The 23,393-nt window shown below is 45.8% G+C and overlaps 1 protein-coding gene across 4 annotated transcripts in view; it reads right to left on the minus strand.

Moving 5' to 3' along the window:
- Positions 1 to 467: 467 nt before the first annotated feature.
- The window catches only part of fnip1 (folliculin interacting protein 1), a 36,004-nt gene continuing 13,078 nt past the window's right edge, over positions 468 to 23,393 (minus strand). For 3 of the 4 annotated variants that reach the window (XM_036937750.1, XM_036937747.1, XM_036937748.1), the window contains 17 exons: positions 20,336 to 20,465; positions 17,588 to 17,734; positions 15,799 to 15,899; positions 15,381 to 15,455; positions 15,082 to 15,173; positions 13,743 to 13,826; positions 12,806 to 12,877; positions 11,568 to 11,703; positions 9,947 to 10,148; positions 8,972 to 9,057; positions 7,074 to 7,220; positions 6,463 to 6,632; positions 3,730 to 5,491; positions 3,382 to 3,547; positions 3,029 to 3,229; positions 2,804 to 2,919; positions 468 to 2,498 (listed from right to left, as the gene is read on the minus strand). In XM_036937750.1, the coding sequence (XP_036793645.1) occupies positions 2,420 to 2,498; positions 2,804 to 2,919; positions 3,029 to 3,229; positions 3,382 to 3,547; positions 3,730 to 5,491; positions 6,463 to 6,632; positions 7,074 to 7,220; positions 8,972 to 9,057; positions 9,947 to 10,148; positions 11,568 to 11,703; positions 12,806 to 12,877; positions 13,743 to 13,826; positions 15,082 to 15,173; positions 15,381 to 15,455; positions 15,799 to 15,899; positions 17,588 to 17,710 (3,612 nt within the window). In that variant the 5' untranslated portion in view covers positions 17,711 to 17,734; positions 20,336 to 20,465 and the 3' untranslated portion in view covers positions 468 to 2,419. The remainder of the gene's footprint in view (positions 2,499 to 2,803; positions 2,920 to 3,028; positions 3,230 to 3,381; positions 3,548 to 3,729; positions 5,492 to 6,462; positions 6,633 to 7,073; positions 7,221 to 8,971; positions 9,058 to 9,946; positions 10,149 to 11,567; positions 11,704 to 12,805; positions 12,878 to 13,742; positions 13,827 to 15,081; positions 15,174 to 15,380; positions 15,456 to 15,798; positions 15,900 to 17,587; positions 17,735 to 20,335; positions 20,466 to 23,393) is intronic. The other variant, XM_036937749.1, reaches the window with a different exon arrangement.

Below are 23,393 nucleotides of genomic sequence, written 5' to 3' on the forward strand. Positions count from 1 at the left end.
GAACTATTTGGCCTGAATGCTAAGCGTCCTGTCTGGAGGAAACCTGGCACCATGGTGGCGGCAGCATCGTGCTGTAGGGATGTTTTTTCAGCAGCAGGGACTGGGAGACTAGTCAGGATCGAGGCAAAGATGAATGGAGCCAAGTACAGAGAGGTCTGCTCCAGAGCGCTCAGGTCCTCAGACTGGGGCAAATATTGAATACTTATGTAAATGTGATGCTTTTCATGATTAATATATTAGCAAAAAATTGTTTTTGCTTTGTCATTATGGGGTAGATTGATGGGGGGAAAAAAACTGTTTAATCCATTTTAGAATAAGGCTGTAACGTAACAAAATGTGAAAAAAAGGGGTCTGAATACTTTCCCAAGTTTGATCGCCATTTCCTTCCTTGGCATAATTTGTACTGAAATGAAACATGAATTTGAAATGAAAAATGTATACTGAAAGTATTTACTGAGACACTTGCATCTATAACATTGGCATCTTTATTGCACAACATTCCCATAAAATTGGGAAAGGATCATTTGAGAAACAATTCATATTGAAATAAAATGAATATGTACAGTTTACATTAATCATTACACACCATACTAAATTATTTATTCATATAAAGAGAAAAGTAGATATAAAGTCATACCTCCGAGAAATAATCAGGGGTTTTACAAAATGCAATAAGTACAACATATCCTGCAGTGGCCTAGCATCTTACATGATAAGCATGTAAAAAAAATGTTTACAGCAAAATAAATTCTTCAGAAGCCCCTGATCCATTCACGCTACATGTCCATTAAAAGGTAGACTCAGCGATATGACGTAGATGCAGAAAGTAAACAGCATAGCGGGTCAATTTCCACAACAACTAAGAGTGTTCAACTAAGCTCAACTTCTCTGCTGTTTTTGTGACATGGCTACCATGCTGTGAACAGCACAGTGTGACTGTGTGAAAGCGAAGTCTTCCATCTCAATATCTCCGGCGCTTGCTCATGGCAACGTCATTTCGCTGAGAATCCATTGCATGGCATTCTCTCTCCAGACAAAGTACATCAAAATCAAATGCAACATCAATTTCTTGGTTGGTAAAAATATTTGTAAAAAACAAAACTGATTTGTGGTTTCACCTCTTGCTTTTGTAAAATCAAACGCAGTGTTTAGTTAGCCATAATTAAACATTGTAGTATAGTGTAATGAACTGATACACATATTGCCAACATATATTCCACAAACTCTCCTTTTGTAGCATTCAATACAGCCGTAAACATGGTATAATTGGTGGCAAAGCGATAAAAAAGTTTTAAACCTTGAAAATATTTCAGTTTAAAAATATATGTAGATCATTGTTTTTTTTTTTTTTTCAACATACCGCAGTAGAAATGGGCTCTCATTGTACTCAAGAGAAATACAATAGTTTTCCCATTTTCAAGAATTCAATTAACATCCCTTTTTCAATAAAGCACAGCATTGTGTTCGCACAGTTTTATTTCCTCCGATTAAAAATAACTAAATATTATTCCCTCAGGCATTTCTAGCGGGCAACTATAAAAAGCAGATCTGAGGTAGTGTTGTACCTGTGATAAAGTATGACAAAGCCATATTAAGCATTTTTCAACCTCGGTTAATAATTAAAATGACTATCGATTACCCAGATATGACCTCTAGGCCTATGTTTATAATTAGTGAAAAGATGTAGTTCATTTTCAAATGAAATCCAATGAATTATGGATCATTTAGAGATACATTTTAGGGCAAGTACACGTGTAAACAAATACATGAAGAACACAAACATAATTGGCATAAAGTGACAATATTCTCTATATTTACAACAACAAAAAAGCATCCTATCCATCTCCGGAGTCCGTTGCTTCCTATGAACTGGTTAAAGATTGTACAGAAACAAAGTACATGAAAAAATAATATTTTAGTATCGCTGTCTTTATTATTCATACTCAACAGAAAATGTCTGACTTTGGCTTTCTTGTCCTTTAACAGGGTTAAAATAGTCTGGAGGTGGGGAAAAAAACATTCAAAAAAGAAGAGAACGATTTAGGGACGCTCCACAGCAGCAGCATGCCTCCTTGGCCTGGAGTTAGCCAGCAGAGCTTCAGCACTTACTAGCGGAGAGTAGACTGTGGCCTAGGCTGCCCCCTTGTGGCAGTGTGTTTGTATGCCCAGTGGCAGCAACAGCAGTTTCCACCGAGGTCTCGCATTCATCGAGGTGGCCCTTTCTTCATCCCAAATGACACCATACTCCCTACATAGTACACACATTTTGAATAGGATGCCATTTTGGATGCACATCTTGTCCAGGAGACCCTCTCGGAGGACGTCAGCAGGGCGTTGGCGGACAGGGTCAAGTCGCCATGTTAGGCCAGGGCAGAGCACAGTATCAGTCATACTCCACCTCTGGCTTTGGTTCCATCTATTATAACAGTATTTGGGCCACATAGGGAGAGTGAGTGCTCGCCACGGCTGCCAGCAGTGGAAGGTCACTGGACTCAATACTGAAATGATAAGAAAAGCCATGCTTAGATTATTGTACATAGCTGAGCAACAAGCCATGGGTATATTCTAACGCCGTTACTGTGAATGTTATTCAGATGTAAATAACAAAGTGCAGTATGTTAAGAACAGAAAGAACATTGATCACAACATTTATATTTGACAATAAATGGCACCCTATCCCCTTATATAGTGCACTACTTTGGACCAGGGCAATAGGGCGCTGGTCCAAAGTAGTGCAATATATAGGGGAATAGGTGCCATTTGGGACGGAACGCCATTGTATAAGAACGGTTTAGCTGCTCACCCCAGGACCATCCCCAGCTCCTTGACGTGCACTCTAGTCTGTCCCTTCAGGTACTCTGCCAGCATTTTACTCTTGAAGTAGATCTCCTGGAGTCTGTCCTCAAGGTGCATTATGCACTGAAGAGAGTTATAATCTTGTTAGATGTTTGTGATACCGAGTAGCCAAAGTAGGGAGTACACACACTGCTAATAACTGCATGCTAATTTGGCATTTGTATGAACTTACAAAGTTGGGGGAGACGTTCATTTTGTAGAGCTGGTGGGTGGATTGGAGGAGGCTGGACACGAGGCTGGACACCAGGACTTCCTTCCCCAGTTTGTTGTTGTCCATTGCTCGTCTCTGGCTGCTGGCTATCTGCACCGTCCACTTATCAGTGTCTGCGATAATGCAGACAGCCTCCGCAATGGGCTCATCCAACACTGGATGCTGCAAAATAAAAAGAAATAGGAGAAGACTTTGGGCTCAGACGGCTGCAGATTAGATACAGCATGTAGTGGATTAAGTGAGTTAGACTTTAGGGTCTCATGAAGCCTCACAATCCAGCTGTTTAGTGCTTGAGGTATATAGCAGTCTTTTACCTGTACAGCGTGGGCCAATTCTGACATGAGGCCCTGCCTTAACTTGTCATCGTTGGGCATCCCCTGCAGAACAAAGTCCGGCACGTTGGTCGGACAGTACCCTCCGAACAGGGACCTCCCAAAGTTGGCAATGCTCGGTTTGGAGAAATTCTCCACTAGCTTTGACCTGTTGATTTAAGACATGGCATAGACGACATCAAAACATATTCTGACACACAAGTCAGAGGTTGATATGTGAGTTGAAAACAATGTTTTTAATGTTGACATCAATATGCCCTGTAAAACTCAAGACGTATATACTATGTGAAAGTGGCCAAGTCACTGGTTCAGAGGCAGTGTGTATCTCACCCAGGGAAGGGGACCTCCACTTCCTCCTGCCACTCGTCTGGTTCCTGATCCTCTCTGTAGTAGATGTCGCTCTCGCTCTGCCTGTGGATGTCCTGCCCTGCATCTTCGCTCTCGCTGTCCCCCAACGCACTGTCCGAACTCTCGTTCCGGGGGATCTCCCAGTCATTAAGCGGGGCCACCTTCTTTTGTTGGTCCTCTATGTTGTCCCCTTTGTGGACAGTTACTGAAATCACAATGCCCTTGTCCTGCTCAGCAGAACAGCTCCGACAGGAGCCTGCCTCCGACATGTCTGTGGAGCCACACCGACACCTGGTCTGGACATCAGCCCCCCCTCCACCCCCACCTACCTGTCCCATAACCCCCTGTCCCGTACCCTCCTGTCCCTTAGTGCTACTGCTGCTCTGGACCCCCGAAGGGTCCAGCAGCTCTTTCTGGGTTTTGTCCGTGCCGCTCGACAACTCTAGGCGTTTCGCCACGTCGTCTATAGTCCTGGTCTCGACAGGGTTGTCGTCACTGAAGTATTCGTCGAACAGCTCCGAGCACTCCTCCTCGCTGACAGGGTTCCACTGGGGCATTTTACTGGAGACACGCATCAGAGTCTTCTCCCCCCCACCGTTGGTCTTGGTTTGGTCCGCTGATGTGCCGGTTGTGGACTTCACCCGCTGATCACCACCGTTACCGCTCCCACTCTGCTGCTGCTGTTGTTTTTGTTGCAGTAGCTGTTGTAGTAGTAACTGTTGTTGCTGCTGTAGTAGTAACTGTTGCTGCTGTTGTTGTCGTCTTAGTTTCTGTTGATGTTGTTGTTGTTGTAGCAGCTGTTGTTGAGCTTGATGTAGTAGCTGCTGCTGCCTCTGTTTCTCCATGATGTATTTCTTGTGCTTCTTAATGTCCTCCTCCACCTTCTTCCTCCTGTTCTCGGTGTCTGACCCTGGAGACTGGGGGTCGCCGATAAGAAACAGCACTTTGGTGGCAGGCTCCTCCTGGTGGTTTGACAGAAAGGGGCCGGGTACAGGTACAGGTACAGTCTTGTCAGGGGGCTTCTTCTCCAGTGGTATCCCTGAGGAGTGGAACACCTTGATGATGGGCATCTCCTCTGTCACCTCCTCCTGGCTGGCCTTGACCTCCAGCTCTGCCTCAGGCTCGGTCTCTAGGAGCACACAGGCTTGCTCCCCGGGGGAGGCTGAGCCCACACGCACCAGCGTCTCCAGCTTGGCATCCACACAGGAGGTTGGTGACTCCTTCAGCGGCACGGGCTCACTATCATCCTCCGTGTGGACGATGATGGGCACAGCGTTGGTGTTGTGGCTGGAGTGGGCCAGGGTCTGCAGGACGCTGCTCTTGGAGCCCTGACTGTTCTTATTACTGTCCCCCTCCTCGTCGTCCTCCTCCTCAGGCCCATTGCCAGCCTCAGTGTCTGTGTAGGTGCTGCTCTGCAGGCTGTTGTTGCTGTCTGAGGGGTAGCTGCTGTCCTCTCGGGACTCGGGACCCTGGCTCAGGTAGTCTCCGCTAGGCTTGTGCATGGTGACCAGCACATAGTCGGACTCCTCCACCTCCCCGCGCCGCAGTGAGGTAGTGATGAGGGACCCGGGGATGACGATAGCCTCGTCCTCAGCGCTGTCCAGCATGTGGGTCTCCAGCAGCTCCGAGCAGCGGATGAAGTAAGTGAGCACGTAGAGGAGTCTCTGGACTAGCTCCTGTCTCCGACCCACCACTACCGTCCTGGACAGACGCACCGGGGAGCCGATGGCCCCGTACAAGTCACCTACAGGCACAAAACAAACACCACAGTTAACTACAGTTCATCCCGATTAACTACATATTTCGAATTTTCCCTTTGTTACAGCTACAATTCAAAGATTAAAATGTGGTCAAGTGTGTAACTTATTCTTTCCCTATACCACCCTGCGTACCACTGCTGGCTTGCTTCTGAAGCTAAGCAGGGTTGGTCCTGGTCAGTCCTTGGATGGGAGACCAGATGCTGCTGGAAGTGGTGTTGGAGGGCCAGTAGGAGGCACTCTTTCCACTGGTCTAAAAAATATCCCAATGCCCCAGGGCAGTGATTGGGGACACTGCCCTGTGTAGGGTGCCGTCTCTCGGATGGGACGTTAAACGGGTGTCCTGACTCTCTGAGGTCATTAAAGATCCCATGGCACTTATCGTAAGAGTAGGGGTGTTAACCCCGGTGTCCTGGCTAAATTCCCAATCTGACCCTCAAACCATCACGGTCACCTAATAATCCCCAGTTTACAATTGGCTCATTCATCCCCCTCCTCTCCCCTGTAACTATTCCCCAGGTTGTTGCTGCAAATGAGAACGTGTTCTCAGTCAACTTACCTGGTAAAATAACAGATAAATAAAATAAAAAAATTACATTTGGGAGAGTGAGGGAATCAGTGCTCTGTGCTGCATTTGATCCTTTTCAGCCACTAGGTGGAGTTGTACACTAAAGTCACATGTGCTAAAATGAAGCCCACTATTTGGTATTTACAGCTAGTTACTGTTAAGTATAGGAGCGTCTTTTAATAGTCAACTATACAGAGATATTTCTGCCATGTTATTTAACATGAAGTGAGTGATGATGACTTTCATGGCATTTAACAGCTTTAAAAAAAAATGGATCCTGACAAATATGCATGCCACGATGGGATGGAATTTAAGGATTGTGTGCACTGGCCAGCCGATTTAGTAGACTGCGATTTCTACTAACCCAGGTAACATTCGGTCTGTCCTTACCGAGCTGGGCCCACAGTGGGTTGTAGGGGTGGGTCTTGGCCAGCATATCCACGCTCTGAGAGGAGTGTTTCTCCAGAAAGATCTTGATGGGCGGCTGTCCGTTGGGCATGACGGTGGGCACCCAGGCCAAGTGGTTGGTGAGGATGGCTGTGAGGAGGGCAGGGAGGAACCTGGGAGAAGAGGAAGAGAGAATTATTTAGTGCTCTACTTTTGACCAGGGTTCATAGGGCTCTGGTCAAAAGTAGTGCACTACATAGGAAATAGGGTGACATTTTGGATGCAAACACTGTCTACCGCTTCCACTCTCTGTCTGACTCATTTGTTCTCAATCTCCACCCCCTCCGCAGCCTCGTGTTTCCCCTCTTCTCGAACTCATGATCATTCCGAGATACATCATAGTGGTCAGTCTAAATCATGTGGCAGTAGACTACTGCATCCTAATACAGTGAGTTCTATGAATGTCTTGCTACATTGGCAAATTATTAAGCTTGGTTTTGTAACCTCGACAAAAACAAGCTAAAGATTGGCAGGGATCCCTGACTTTTCAGCTCGTTCACTATTGCACACATACAGCACTCAGAGAAACAGACAGACAGACAGGAGCACTCAACTGGTTCTTTGAAGCCTGCTCCATGAGCAGGGAGAGCTCCCTCATGAACTGTCCACAGAGCTGGTTCTTCTCGGGGGCTCCAGACATCATGGTGAGCCAAACGGGCTCGGCCACGCGGGGCATGGTGTAAAGGTTGACGATGGTCGTCCTGGAGAGGGGGAGGGAGAAACACAAGCCATCATTGTCTCGGGGTGAACAAGAGGGCCACAGTTCTCAGTCCAGGCCCTGCTTACAAGGGAGACCCTCTCTCTGAGGCAATTCAGCGTCTGGAAATTCCACAGCGGGAAGCAGTCCAGAGTTTTACACAGAACTGAGGGAATCTCTAAGGATGGAGGAATGTGCGGCATTATAGTTTTAGATCCCAGATGTTTGCTGGTGAGCAGGGAAAACAAGTAGTGTAACTATCGAACAAGAGCTATAGGTAATAGGAAAGAGATGACAGGTAGTGAGGAGATCGATGATTTGTAAAAGGTCTTTCCCTGAATGAAATTCACAGAAACTAAAAGATGAACACAAATAACCCCACTTGAACCCAGGGCTCAAGTTGCCAGAGGCATATTGTGTCTCCTTTTACAACAGTAGTGTTGTTAAACATCAGATTTTGATTTGAAATGACTGGGACAATTTTGGACACACTGCTAGGTAATATGCAGACATCGCCTAACTAATATCCCTTCAACCCTACTCTACCGTATGTTATTATTCAACGAACACATAAATCCAGAACCTTTTGCTAAAGTTCATCACAGCAACAGTTCTCAGCCGCCAGTGTGAAGAACCCTATTAAAAGACCATTGGCGTGGCTAGTGAGGTTTTTCCCTGACGTGGAGAAGCCAGCCCACGGTCTAGCCTTACGGCCCATCTGACCAGCAACGGACGTGAAGGAACGTCAAGTCCACTGGACATTTATAAAACCGAGTCTAAGTTTATACTTCATTCATTCCATGTGACCTCCATACCACTGTTGTGCGGGCAGAGCATTTCAAGTCAGTCAAAGAAGGAAGAGACTTTGATCGGTTTTTATCATATCCCAATCCTACAAGATATCCAATTGGCATCGTATGTGTGTTTCCATGTTGCCTCGGGGGGGGGGGGGGGGGGGGGGGGGGGGGGGGGGGGGGGGTATGGGTGTGTATTATACCAGACTGCGTCAATTTACACCCGACTTCGTCATCAAGCAGCATTTCTTCCATTTTGCGCCATTATGTTTCCATGACCTCAGAGACCTAAAGGTCAAACACAAATATAAATCTGCAACTATATTGGCCTTCCTGCTGATGGCACTGACATTATTTACTCTTCTGGTAGCCCGGACACTGTCTTAGGGAGATCGTGTTTCCTCAGCGCAGGGGCTTGGATTGCCATGGCACAGCGCCAACAGGCATATGACTGCAGCAACAGGAAGCCTTCACACTGTGCCCAACACGTCTCTCCCTCCCCTCCCACAGCGTCAGTGGCTCTGCAGCAGGGGATTTCCCAGCATGCACTGGGAGCAGCAGGGGTGTAGCTGGCCTGTCTTCACCGTGTGAGAGTGTGGACAGGACAGGTAGGGACTGCATGCTCCTTCTCTGCTTACAGTGCAGATTATTAATGAGCTTATTTTGGCCGGGCATGTGAGAACACCCTGTGGGGACGCTGCCCACTGTTAGGAAGGTCAAAAGCTATCTACGTCACACCAACTTAAACTAATGTGTGGATTAATGATCTACTGCTCTCCGACACTTTGATATATGTTACATAAAAGGAAATATACAGTCCCTATGGCAACAAATTATGCCTCCACCTGTCCTCCCTCCTTGCCCAGGCTCCTAGGTAACAAGCTAAGGGATTTGCCTCTGCTACATTGTCAGTGTGGTTTGCCTCGGTCTCAGTAAACACATGACAGTAACAGTAACTCACCTGAATTCATTGAGGCCATCCACCATGCGGCTGTAAGCCAGAGCCCTCTGACTGGCATCAGCTGATCGCCGGCTCATTTTCATGGCCTTGTAAATGAGAACAGAGGCATGTTAAGAGGCATGTACTTAGAGAGGGAGAAAAGAGAGGGGACCCCCCTGAGACTACACACACGGACAAGAACAGAGACTGGATACAGTGCCTTCAGAAAGTGTTCACACCCGTTTACTTTTTCCACATTGTGTTGTGTTGCATAGTGGTATTAAAAATGATTAGTCATTTTTTTGTCACCGATCTACACATAAAAACTCTTTAATGTCAAAGTAGAAGAACAATTTGAACATTTGTAAAACATTTATGAAAAATAAAACACTAATATATCTTGATTCGATAATAGTTCATACATGTTAGAATCACTTTTGGCAGCGATAACAGCTGTGAGTCTTTCTGGGTAAGTCTCGAAGAGCTTTCCACACCTGGATTGTGAAACATTTGCCCATTATTCTTTCAAAAATGATTTTTGCTGTTGATCATTGCTAGATAACTAGGTTTTGCCATAGATTTTCAAGCAGATTTAAGTCAAAACGGTAACTCGGCCACTCAGGAAAATTCACTGTCTTCTTGGTAAACAATTCCAGTATAGATTTGGCCTTGTGTTTTAGGTTATTATCCTGTTGAAATGTGAATTAATCTCCCAGTGTCTGTTCGAAAGCAGACTGAACCCAGTTTTCCTCTTGGATTTTGCCTGTGAAAAACTCTCCAGTCCTTAACGATTCCAAGCATACCCATAACATGATGCAGCCACCACTATATGGATAGTGGTACTCAGTAATGTGTTGTATTGGATTGAAATTGGATTGAAATGCCTCCCCCTCTCCGTTCACAACATATCATTTTGTATATCTACCATCACTGTCAAATACGCCAGGGAGACTTCTCCACACATCGACAACAATATCTATGGGAGCAGCTCCTCACCTGTTCAATGGCACTTTTAAGTTTGTTCATGTGGCTCTCGAAGAGGGGGAAGTGGGAGAAGAAGAAGTCCTGGAACTTGCTGTTCTCCTCCTCGTCCTGGGAGAGGAGGAAGATGACGCCGATGGCTATCTTCTTCTTTCTCGCCACGCCCAAGCTAGGACCGCCGCTCTCGTCCGACATGTTAAAGCTCTCCTCCACAGACCTGGGGCAGGGAAGAAAAAAAACAGACATAAATTCTACGGGGGACACAAGAGACATTAACAGGCAAAAGGAGAGAGTTAAATTATGCCTTACAGATGACATAAGATCTCAACCTGGAAAAGGGGGAGAACAATACAACTCACTAATGGTGGTTGAAGATATCCCTCTAGTGGTGTGGGGGCTGTGCTTTGGCAAAGTGGGTGGGGTTATATCCTTCCTGTTTGGCCCTGTCCGGGGGTGTCCTCGGAGTGGGCCACAGTGTCTCCTGACCCCTCCTGTCTCAGCCTCCAGTATTTATGCTGCAGTAGTTTATGTGTCGGGGGGCTAGGGTCAGTTTGTTATATCTGGAGTACTTCTCCTGTCCTATTCGGTGTCCTGTGTGAATCTAAGTGTGCGTTCTCTAATTCTCTCCTTCTCTCTTTCTCTCTCTCGGAGGACCTGAGCCCTAGGACCATGCCCCAGGACTACCTGACATGATGACTCCTTGCTGTCCCCAGTCCACCTGGCTGTGCTGCTGCTCCAGTTTCAACTGTTCTGCCTTATTATTATTCGACCATGCTGATCATTTATGAACATTTGAACATCTTGGCCATGTTCTGTTATAATCTCCACCGGCACAGCCAGAAGAGGACTGGCCATCCCACATATGCTCTCTCTAATTCTCTCTTTCTTTCTCTCTCTCGGAGGACCTGAGCCCTAGGACCATGCCCCAGGAATACCTGACATGATGACTCCTTGCTGTCCCCAGTCCACCTGACTGTGCTGCTGCTCCAGTTTCAACTATTCTGCCTTATTATTATTCGACCATGCTGGTCATTTATGAACATTTGAACATCTTGACCATGTTTTGTTATAATCTCCACCCGGCACAGCCAGAAGAGGACTGGCCACCCCACATAGCCTGGTTCCTCTCTAGGTTTCTTCCTAGGTTTTGGCCTTTCTAGGGAGTTTTTCCTAGCCACCGTGCTTCTTCACCTGCATTGCTTGCTGTTTGGGGTTTTAGGCTGGGTTTCTGTACAGCACTTTGAGATATCAGCTGATGTACAAAGGGCTATATAAAATAAATTTGATTGACTAATCAGGATAGATAGAACACCAAAAGTAGTTGATACTCTTCAACAGGGACAACTCCCAGAATAAACAATACGATGAAATAACTAAATGTCATTTGCAAGTGGTCATGTACTATTAAGCCAATACCAGTGACAATGCGGTTTGGTGTCCTGTAATTGGTCGGTGTGTTACACAGTTTTATGATCCTCCAGTCCAGTCATTTGTATATACGGTAGCGATGCCTGCTGGAATTTGAGGAAGGCCTTCAGGGGCTCCACTTCACACGGCGTTCGAGAGGCCCTGACGGGGGGGTGGGGGGGGACACCAGAAGGGGAATGTGTGTCATTGTGTTGAGCTGCTGTCTCACCATCTTGGGAAGACCCCGTTTTCCAGACTGGTGGTCTGGCTGCGGAGCCAGCGTCTCTGGTAGCTACTGGCCTGGCTGCTGGTGAGGGAGGAGCCCGGGGAGGGGAACGGAGTGATCAAGAGACTGCTCAGAGACGCTGTGGAGGGAGGGAGGCATGGATAGAGGGAGTAAGAGAAGAGGAATGACAGAGGGGAAAATGGGAGTAACAGAGAGCCATAGAAGTGTAGAGAGCAAAAGAGAGGAGTTGAGGAATGAGAAAGGAGAGAGAACAAAAGGAGAGAATAGAAGAGAGGGGGAGGGTAACAGAGAGAAAAGAGGGAGAGTGAGTCAGTCAGGAAGGTTACTCATACACAACAGAACAGGGGAAACTCACATAGCAGACGTCTGCACTGCATTCGTTCAGCTTCCCACAGCCCTCCCTGATTATTACAGCATGGCTGGGACATTCAATATCACCTCACAGTCACAAGGAAAGCTGACCCAATACCAGGCACCACGTAGGCATAGATCAATGGAGGCATGCCAAATGTTTGTGATTGAGGACTAGGGAGGTGTATGGGTGTAGGAGAAGGGGAGCTTTTTGTGTATGTGAGTGTGTGTGTGTGTGTGTACGCGGTAGAGGGGACCAAATTAGAACCTCATTTACTAGCACCAGGTTTTCAGAGGTGCTATATTTAAGCATCTGCCTGTGACGAGGGTGGTTGACAGAAAGTGAGATTCCTCTCATGCTGGCAATGCCAGGGCTGGGGGTCAGTTTCCACTGCACAAGATTTTCCAGCATCTCTCTCTCTCCTCCACACCCCCATGAAGGATGGCTACATGGTGGCAGTGGGGGTCAATGAATGGAAAAAAGGGTGGCCGTTAACATCTGCGCCATGACTCCATTAGAAAGGCCCTGGTCAAATGTAATGCACTGTGTAGGGCACAGGGTGCCATTTGGGATGCAGCCGTGGTGACACTATCAATCCAGTTTGACCTTGAAGAGAAAGAAACGCTGTGTGGAGCTGACTGGTCTACAGTCGTGACCCAGAGGAATGTGGCTTCATCTAAACCCCATTAGTTGTTATAGCACTCTTGTTTAGAGATGGTTCAGCGAGAGAGGACACACCAGTGAGATTAATCTATTACTAAAACCCAGTAACCGAGGCGCAGCATCTCAGAGAGAGAGACATATAAGGCTTAGGATCAGTGCAGGGTGTCTAGCAAGGCTAATCCTGGATTTAGTTAATAGGCATTACCTGATCTGGCGATTCCACTGTCTCTCTCGTCGTACAGGTTTCTGCCCGGCATATCCATGGGGTTACTGTGGCCTGCAGGAGAGAACGAGAGAGAGAGAGAGAGAGAGAGAAAGGGGGAGAGAGAGAAGGGGAAAGACTTTGAGAAACAGACCAGGTCGACTCGGCCCACTGAGGAGCGCAAGCCGGGAGGGGTGCCAGTGCTTTACCCACCACCGCTCTCAAAGCAAGGGGCAGCCTTCGCTACCGCAGAACATTCATTTCCCAATGACCAAGTCCACCAATTACATACCGCCACAGTGCAAGAAACTTCCTACAGGGCCCTCTACTAAGGTACTGTGGTTTGTTGTGTTCACTCTAACCCCACTCTGTTGAAGCAGGTGCAGCAGCAGTAGCATCGGAGATACACAACATGTACGTTCGCAGAGGTCTACCGTGGCGTGAACACAATGGGCTAAATGACAAGGGGAAAGTTCACGCCATAGTTTACGAGTGCAGAAAAATGTGGTGGCCAAGGCATTGTTTGGTGTGGTGCTGTTGATATGATTTACGGTCAAATCAACACAAGCTTGGCTGCAACGCGCCGTTGCCCCCTGCCCACCCTGGCCTGCACCTTATGAACATTCCACTATAGCATAGCTAGTGAGCAACATGCCGTGCCACCTTGCAGTGGCTTACAGAGTGTCACATGGAGGCTATTTATATGTAAATCACCACCCCTGCCACCACTCCATTAAAACAAAGGGAGAGATTTCGGCGGGTTTGGAGAGGGAGGGAGGAAAAGGAGGCAGGGAGGGGGTGGAGAGGTTATGGTTCAGAGGGAGTGAAGAAAGTGAGTACAACAACATTAAGCAGATATTGACCATGCCCCGCAATACACTTGCTGACACATGCAGCGTGCGTACACATGCATGCAACTGCACACAAGCACATCGCAAACCTGAAAAGAAAGAGGCACTCTTGATGAGACGGAGAGGGCCCTGCTCAGAGAAGGCCCGCCGCGGGCTGCAGAGCTGAGATAAACCTGCGCAGCACAAAACGGACAGAGAGAAGAGACAAAACAAAACCGGACATGAACCACTGTTAGTAAAGAAGCAGGAGGCCGACTACCATGTAGGCACTCTAACCCCGGCGGAGAGACGGACAACCCGGAGCAGTCCGGGACCACAATGTGACCACAACGGAACCGCAACGCCCGCCGGATATGTTTAGTTGGCACGGAGAGTAGTCGGTCAGGTGGACCAAGATCCCGCACAGAAAATACAACCTCACAGCGAAATACTTTTTAGAAAACATTCCGAAATCGTAGAGGAGAGTGTATTTTCTGTGGGGATGACAGAGAGAAAACAAGAGACGAATTTGCCAAAAGATCTGTGTTTGCGTCATAAATCTCTAGAGGCACAGGCTCCAGTGGAGAACTCTTGGCAAATTCAATTCAGCCTGTTTTAAAAACGGTCCTGAAATGGACGTTCGAGGAAAGGGAACAAACAGTTTGCCTGGAGAATACACATCAATTCAGGTAAAGTCAATTTACATGTAACACAAGTAAAAAGAGAGCCAGTGTCTGATAAAGATTTGCTACACAGATCACATCCAGTTAACTGCCCAAATAAAGGAAACATGAGGAAATGAGGGATACAAAGTATATTGAAAGCAGGTGCTTCCACACAATTGTGGTTCCTGAGTTAATTAAGCAATTAACATTCAAATCAGTCTTAGGGTAATGTATAAAAATGCCAAGTGGCCCATTCATTTTGGCCACCATGGCTAAAAGAAGAGTTTTCAGTGACTTTGAAAGAGGGGTCTCAAAGGAGCATAGGGGTTTTCAAGGGTGTGTCTGTGTCTCAAGTCACCAGATCGCAATCCAAATTAAAAGGTATGGGAGGTTCTGGAGTGGTGCCTGAGACTGTGTTTTCCATCGCCATCAACAAAACACCAAATTATGGAACTTCTTGTGAAATAATGGTGTCGCATCCCTCCAATGGAGTTCCAGACACTTGTAGAATCTATGCCAAGGCGCAGTGAAGCTGCGCGGCTTGTGGTGGCCCAACGCCCTATTAAGACACTTTTTCCTTTATTTTGGAAGTTAACTGTGTCTATGCATGGATAAAACGATAAACAAAGACATGATAAACGGAGATAAAACAAAACAGTGCTTCAGTACAACCAACATAAAATAAAAGGTGTATAATAGGTGTCGATATGAACAGTATTACAGCCATTCATGTGTGAGACATTGTAGGTGCCAGACCAGTCAGTTGTACTGTGGTTGTGGTTACCTATGTTCCCCAGGAGACCGTTGGCCACAGTGTTCTGATCCGGCCTCAGAGCGTTGGGGTCCTGACCGATGAACTCCAGGCTGTCTTGCAGTCTGCCAGGAGCACACAGACAATGGCACAGGTTCAAAGGGCATCAGTAGAAGAGATCGAGATAGATGGAGCAAGTATAGAAAGAGGAGAAGGAAGAGAAAGACAGGAAAGAGACGAGAGAGAGAGACAGGAGAGAGAGAAGAGAGACGAGAGAGAGACAGGAGAGAGAGAGAATGAGAGACATGAGGGCAGGTGGTAGTAGGGCTTACGTGTTAAGGCTGCCATAGACACTGCTCCCTGTTCGGGCTGTAAACACTTTACTTAGCATCAGCTGATGGGGCGACCTGTGGGCAGACAAGGGAGAAGGGGCGAGAAAGATAGGGAGGGATGGGGGGGGTGGGGGTTGAATTCATGATGACTTGGTGCTCCTAATGTGTGATGTACTGTACCAGTCAAAAGTTTGGAGTCAAGGGGTGGCTACTTTGACGAATCTCAAATATATTGTGATTTGTTTAACACTTCTTTGGATACTATGATTACATATGTGTTATATCATAGTTATGATGACTTCACTAGTATTACTATTCAATAATGACATCACACCAAGACAGCTGCTGTGTACATTTCTTAGATCTCCAGTTCAAAGTGCGGTGGGACACAATCTCTCCCCCCTCCCCTGAAACTCACCGTATCTGATGGATTTTGAGTGTGGAGCCCTTGTAGCTCATGGCCACAGAGCCAAACATCATCTCCCCCAACATGTTGGCGTCAGAGGAGCACCGTGACCCCTGAGAGACAGGAGAGGAGAGGGTGAGTAAACTGCATGGTTTTCTGCCATCAAGACAACCATAATACATTGGATTGACATTAAAGTCTGAAAGGCATTTATTTTTTTGGTTGCCCAAACACTTCGATCACTTGCCCTCAAATGTAAATTAGCTTTTCATGCAGAGAACCATATATTGCCTGCCTTTCACCAACACATAGGGGACAAATAAGAAACTATTCGTGAAACAATTCTCAGAGCAGGCTCAACTTGCCTGACTGCCAAAAAATGGTCTGTCTTTCACTCAAATGGGGAGAAACCAGAAATATCAGTTGTAGGCTACTGGAAGTTGTAGTTTTTTTCTTTTTCGCAATCACACACACACACACACACACACCACACACACACACACACTTTAAGTTTACATATACCTTAGCCAAATACTGGTAAAACCCAGTTTCATAATTCCTGATATTTAATCCTAGTGTTCTTCGGCTTACAAGCCTCCCTCCTTTTCCGCCAAATATAACAATGGTCATTATGGCCAAACAGTTCTATTATTGTTTCCTCAGACCAGAGGACATTTCTCCAAAAAGTATCATCTTTGTCCCCATGTCCAGTTGCAAACCGTAGTCTGGATTTTTTTATGGCGGTTTCGGAGCAGTGGCTTCTTCCTTGATGAGCGGCCTTTCAGGTTATGTCGATATAGGACTCGTTTTACTGTGGATATAGATACTTTTGTACCTGTTTCCTCCAGCATCTCACAAGGGCCTTTGCTGTTGCTCTGGGATTGATTTGCACTTTTTCGCACCACAAGTACTTCATCTCTAGGAGACAGAATGTGTCTCCTTCCTGAGCGGTATGACGGCTGCGTGGTCCCATGGTGTTTATACTTGCGTACTATTGTTTGTACAGATGAACGTGGTACCCACAGGCGTTTGGAAATTGCTCCCAAGGATGAACCAGACTGGTGGAGGTCTAGTCTGAGGTCTTGGCTGATTTCTTTTGATTTTCTCATGATGTCAAGCAAAAAGACATTGATTTTGAAGGTAGGCCTTGAAATACATCCACAGGTACACCTCCAATTGACTCAAATGATGTCAATTAGCCTATCAGAAGCTTCTAAATCCATGACATCGTTTTCTGGAATTTTCCAAGCTGTTTAAAGGCACAGTCAACTTAGTGTATGTAAACTTCTGACCCACTGGAATTGTGATACAGTGAATTAGAAGTGAAATAATCTGAAAGTAAACAATTGTTGGAAAAATTACTTGTGTCATGCAAAAAGTAGATGTCCTAACCGACTTGCCAAAAATATAGTTTGTTAACAAGAAATTTGTAGAGTTGTTGAAAAACTAGTTTTAATGACTCCAACCTAAGTATGTATGTAAAACGTCTGACTTCAACTGTATGTATGTATGTATGTATGTATGTATGTAAAAAACACCTGTCCATGAGTGACTGTTCAGTTTACTTGCCCCAGGCAAGTGTCAAACTATTAGGGTTAAAGCCAGTGTCTTTTGATCATGAAATAGCTCGCAGTGGTATGCTTTGAGGAGCTGTGGCCATCTATCCGAACAGCGTGTGAGGTGTCAAGAGGGACCATTCTTACCCATAGAGATGTACTAGAGTTAAATCTCCTTTCCAATGGTGTTTCGCATGCCAAAACAGGCCTTGAGCCAAGTGCGCCATCTAACAGTATGTTCTCACCTGGAAGCGCAGGCCCTGTTCCCTGGGTTCCCGGGGCTCGGAGGCGCAGGAGGAGGAGCTGTCTAGAGAGCTGGAGCTGCCCCCTGTAGGCCTCAGCTGGCAGCACTTCCCAAACACCTTCATCTGGGCCTCACTACTGCATATCTTCTGCAGGGGGAGGACCAAACAAATTATACACACACACACACACACAACATTATGTGGACACCTCTTCAAATTAGTGGATTCGGCTATTTCAGCCACACCTGTTGCTGACGGAAACGTCTAGGAACAACGGCTCAGGCGCAACATGGCAGGCCACACAAGCTCACAGAACATGACCGCTGAGTGCTGAAGCGTGTAAAAATCATCTGTCCACGATTGCAACGCTCACTACCGAGTTCGAAACTGCCTCTGGAAGCAACGTCAGCACAATAACTGTTCGGCGAAGCATCATGAAATGGGGTTTCATGGCCGTGCAGCCGAACAAAAGCCTAAGATCACCATACGCAATGCCAAGCGTCGGCTGAAGTGGTGTAAAGTTCGCCGCCATCGGAGTCTGGAGCAGTGAAAACGCGTTCTCTGGAGTGATGAATCACGCATCACCATCTGGTAGTTCGATGGACGAATCGATGGCAGGGGAACGCTACCTTCCCCAATGTCAACTGTAAAGTTTGGAGGAGGAATAATGGTCTGGGCTGTTTTTCATGGTTCCGGCCCCTTAGTTCAAGTGAAGTGAAATCTTAACGCAATAGCATACAATGACATTCCAGGTGATTCTGTGCTTCCAACTTTGATGCAACAGTTTAAGGAAGGCATTTTCCTGCTTCAGCATGACAATGCCCCTTTGCACAAAGCGAGGGCCATAATGAAATGACTGGCCTGCACAGAGACCTGACGTCAAACCCATCAAACACCTTTGGGATGAATTAGAACGCCAACTGCGAGCCAGGCCTAATCGCCCAACATCAGTGCCTGACCTCACTAATGCTCGTGGCTGAATGGAAGCAAGTCCCCGCAGCAATGTTCCAACATCTAGTGGAAAGCATTCCCAGAAGGTTGAAGGCTGTTATAGCAGCAAAGGTTGGGACCAACTCCATATTAATGGCCATGATTTTGGAATGAGATGTTTGAGCAGGTGTCCACATACTTTTGGTAATGTATGTAGTAGTATTGTAGAATAAGGCCCTGGTCCTTGGAGTTTCTCACATACACACTCACACCACCCCCCCCCCCCCCCCAAAAAAAAAAACACTACTATTTGTCATGGCCTATCACATAAATAAGAAGCATATTGCCTCTGTCCTAGGTTTGATGAGCGTCTGACTGATCTTTAAACATAAACGCTGGATATCTTTTGCACAGAGGGCACATTTATAGGAATTGTCTGACAGTATAATTACACATACCTGGATGGAATTCAATAGTTTAGCGGTACAAACTTTCCCCCAAAAGGTATGCGTGTAGAGCGACAAAAATGTTCTTCTGTTCATGTTTGAATGATTGATGTTTTATAGACATACATTGCTTAAATAATGATAATAACAAATACAGTGCATTGAGGAATTTCCTAAGAAACCAAATAGTGTTAGTGACGTTAAATGTAAATAATAAAATGTAAAAAAAATTGTAAAAAAAATCAAGCCTTTATCAAGGCTTTATCTCGTATTTCTACGCAAACACAACCAACATAGAGGCTTTCTGTGTCTCACAAAATGCGATTGATGTCAGAGCATTCAAAGTTATTTCTGTTGGTCTTAAATCCATTCAGATTAAAACACAAATCTTATTAAGTCACATGTGATGTGACTTAATTTGTCTGCAGAGAATGGCACCCTATTATACTGGACTGCGTGTGTTGCTTTGCTTTAGTAATGGCTCACATCAAACAAATGTCTCGCCACGCCCTGATAGAGTACACAAAGGCTTGGTACATGCGAGTGCCTGTCATATGACTTCCTCAGGAACTCGTGAGCTGGAGCTGCAACCGCACTCTTGCTCTCCCTCCCTCCCCCGCTCTCTTGCTCCCCCTCCCTCTCTGCAGCACCCACTCCCTCCCCCTCTCGCGCTCACTCACTGCTCACCCTCTTTGTAGCTTGTACAACCTCATTGCTCTTCACCCCTCCCTCTCTAGCTCTCCACCTCTCAAGCCAACTTGCTCACTCTAACTTGCTCTCCACCTCTCTAGGGAGAAACAATATCCTCAGGCAAAAAACCATCATGTGACAGGGGTCACACAGGAGCAAACTAAACCTTAATCATGCTGCAGAATGCATTGAAAGGCTAACATAGTACCCACACTTGTTGCATATACAGGCCTAGCTAATTGTGGCCCTTATTCAATAAACTCATATTGCTTTTTGATGCAAACATTTACAATAGGTTGTTAAAGTAAATACACATGTTCTATTTGGACACAAGGGTGATACAGGTCAAGCGGTTGGGGTGTTGTCAACACCAAAGTACATTGCAGCAACCCATGACAGTGCAATGCCAAAAGGGCTGAAGATGTGTGAGAGAGAGTCAGAGACTGTGGTCATGTGAGTCTGGAGGAATGTTTACACATCGGTGGCGGGTGTCAGCTGATGCTATTATTATTGGAGATAAGAGGTCCAGTTCAAACCGGTCAAGCGCTCTCTAATACAGCCACAGGAGCTTTAGACAGCACTACCCATTTCCTCCACGCTATGGTGTACAGCCTCATAAAACACCTTCCCCAGACAAGACAGACACACAACCCCCCATATCCCTCACCAAAGTGTCACTCACCGAGGCAGGGGCTTCCTCTGCACTCCTCTTTTTGGCACTGGAGTCGAAGAGGACATTTCTCCCCCGTCGCTCACAGTCTTGGTACACTATCAATCTGATCTGGCTAGGGTCCAGCTGTGGGGATGACCAGCTAGAGAGAGAGAGAGCGAGAGAGGGACAAGCATGAAGCATATGACCATGCTGGCACTACTAGCAATGAATGTAGACCTGTTAATCAAACTATCAAAGGGACTCCCAAAATATCAGCAGTGCGTAAAGACAGACATTCCCCAATCAGACCTGTCTTCACCCAGTCAGAATACCAGAACCAAGCAGAGGTCCATAATGGCCCAGGTAAACGCCATCAAATAAAAGGATAAGTTATAATAAAAAGTTTTAAAAAAACAGGTTCACAGTGATGGACTGACAGTTGGTTAATTAGTCCTCTTAAGCGGTCAGCCCTTTCGGTCAGTGGGCCTGCCTGTCGTGCCATTGCTGTCATTCCTCCCTTCATTCTGCCGCCTGCCTGATGGGGAGCAGAGACAGCTATGGCCACCTCCCAGCCTCCACCACAGGGCCTGCTTGGTTTGGAGGGCCGTAAAAAAAAAAAAGAGTGATGGACAGACCGACGAGACAGAGGAGGATTTTTCTCAAATCTGAGGGATGGCAAACAGGGAGTGGATAGGCCTATTTCTAGCTGTTTATTGGAGAGTCTGTGAGGGGTCCTCTTAAATGCCACTGTTTTGAGGAGGGGTGAAGGGGCTTAGCTGTCCTAGCTCCCTGTCAATACCCCAAGTCACAGCCCACTGGTATTTATGTTCTCTGCATTACTGTGGTCCATCAGGACCTGGGATGTGTACTGGTCTGGGCTAAGTACGTGTGTGTTGTGTGGCTCGCTGTTTACCAAAACACTGGTGTCAGTCACATTATAACCTACATTCCTAGGTCTTCTTAAGCCTCTAATCTAAAGGAACTTTTAATCAAATTATCCATTGCTCATCTCAAGTCGTTTGATAATTTATTAGGGGCTTGGGTGGTACATGTCGACCGATTATGATTTTTCAACGCCAATACCAATTATTGGAGGACCAAAAAAGCCAATACCGATTTAAATCGGCCGTTTTTTTATTTGATTTATTTGTAATAATGACAATTACAACAATACTGAATGAACACTTATTTTAACTTAATATAACTGACTATTGGATTTTCTTATAGGCACTTTAGTATTGCCAGTGTAACAGTATAACTTCAGTCCCTCTCCTCGCTCCTCCCTGGGCTTGAACCAGCAACACAACGACAACAGCCACCCTCGAAGCAGCGTTACCCATGCAGAGCAAGTGAAACAACGACAGGCGCAGAGCGAGTGACGTTTGAAACACTATTAGCGCGCGCTAACTAGCTAGCCATTTCACATCAGTTACACCAGCCTCATCTCGGGAGTTGATAGGCTTGAAGTCATAAACAGCGCAATGCTTGACGCACAACGAAGAGCTGCTGGCAAAACGCACGAAAGTGCTGTTTGAATGAATGTTTACGTGCCTGCTTCTGCTTCTTCTGTTTTTTATAAGATAAGTTTAATGCTAGCTAGCAACTTACCTTGGCTTACTGCATTTGCGTAAGAGAGGCAGGTCGTTATTGTGTTGGACTAGATAACTCAGTTTGCCAGATTGGATCCCCCGAGCTGACAAGGTGAAAATCTGTCGTTCTGCCCCTGAACAAGGCAGTTAACCCACCGTACCTAGGCCGTCATTGAAAATAAGAATGTGTTCTTAACTGACTTGCCTAGTTAAATAAAGGTATAAAAATAAAAAATAAAATGTTCTTCTAAAGATCGGCCAATCGGCGCCCCAAAATTTCCGAGTGTAATGAAAACTTGAAATCGGCCCTACTTAAATCGGCCATTCCTATCGGTCGACCTCGCACACACACACACACACACACACACAGTATACTGGGGGATTTGGGAAAAAGCCACCGGATGTTTTTTCAACACAGTCAATACCATTGAAACTATTTCTTTGAAGTTTAATACATTTGAATATTTACAGATACTTTTTAAGTAAATACTTGCAGTCAACTTGTGCAGTACCTCAGAAGATAAAGAAGATTGTGTTCTTCATTTCACCTGTCACAATTTTTTATTAGAAGGCTTACCTGCAGTCCCCAGGTAAATCCTCACGTGGTGTTTGTTTACAAGCACACGACGACAAAAGACAGGAGCCTTGTTTGTCACCCACTGTTGTGCTGCACGCGCCAGATGATCTAGTTACAGTATGGAATTCACAACTAAATGTTTGCCAGCCAGGTATCTTATTACTATTAAGTTAATGGTCTAAAATATGCCAAATACTCTGCAGTTGTGCATTTGGTTTGCTAATTTAGTAGCTAGTTAGCTATCTAGCTAAGTGGTTAGCTACAGTACTTCCAAAATCAAGTTTTGCTTGGTAACAGCAGAGAATCCCCTCCTGGACTAACTGATTAATGTTTAATATTTAATACTGTTTAATATTTGTTTCGTATGTGCAGCAAACCTTGAGTAGCATTTTTTAGTTACTTGTATAGTTTAGGTCAGAAACTATACAATGTTTGCAATGCCTTTGTTTGAATTTAGTTAGCATTCTCTCCGGGATTTTACATGTACTTGTTAGCATTGATAACCTTCGGATTAGAGCCTCGGTGGGGTTGAAAACAATGCCCCTTGTGTTCAGCGCCAATATTACCGAATATCCCAGTATGGTACAAGGTCGGTAGGAAAGTATGACACTGGATACTGCCCAAGCCTAGCTCGTATCATATCGGCCTAACATAACATCTATCATTGAAATAGATTCCTTATCAGCGTCCACACAATAATTTCTAAGTCTGAGTACAATATTCCCTTTATGTGCCCATCAGACCTTCACTCAATGACAGCACTAATCGAGGAGGTCGGCTAAACGAAAAACAACATTCAAGAAAATAAACCTTGAAAGCGAATGAGGTGATGGTATACGAATCCTATAAAGGAATAATCCTTGGACTCATTCAGGAGTGCAAAAGTTGTCCATTTTGAAAGCAAGGCCTACCCTGGCGGGAA

Source organism: Oncorhynchus mykiss, chromosome 12 (genome assembly GCF_013265735.2).
Source record: "Oncorhynchus mykiss isolate Arlee chromosome 12, USDA_OmykA_1.1, whole genome shotgun sequence".
Taxonomy (NCBI): Eukaryota; Metazoa; Chordata; class Actinopteri; order Salmoniformes; family Salmonidae; genus Oncorhynchus; species Oncorhynchus mykiss.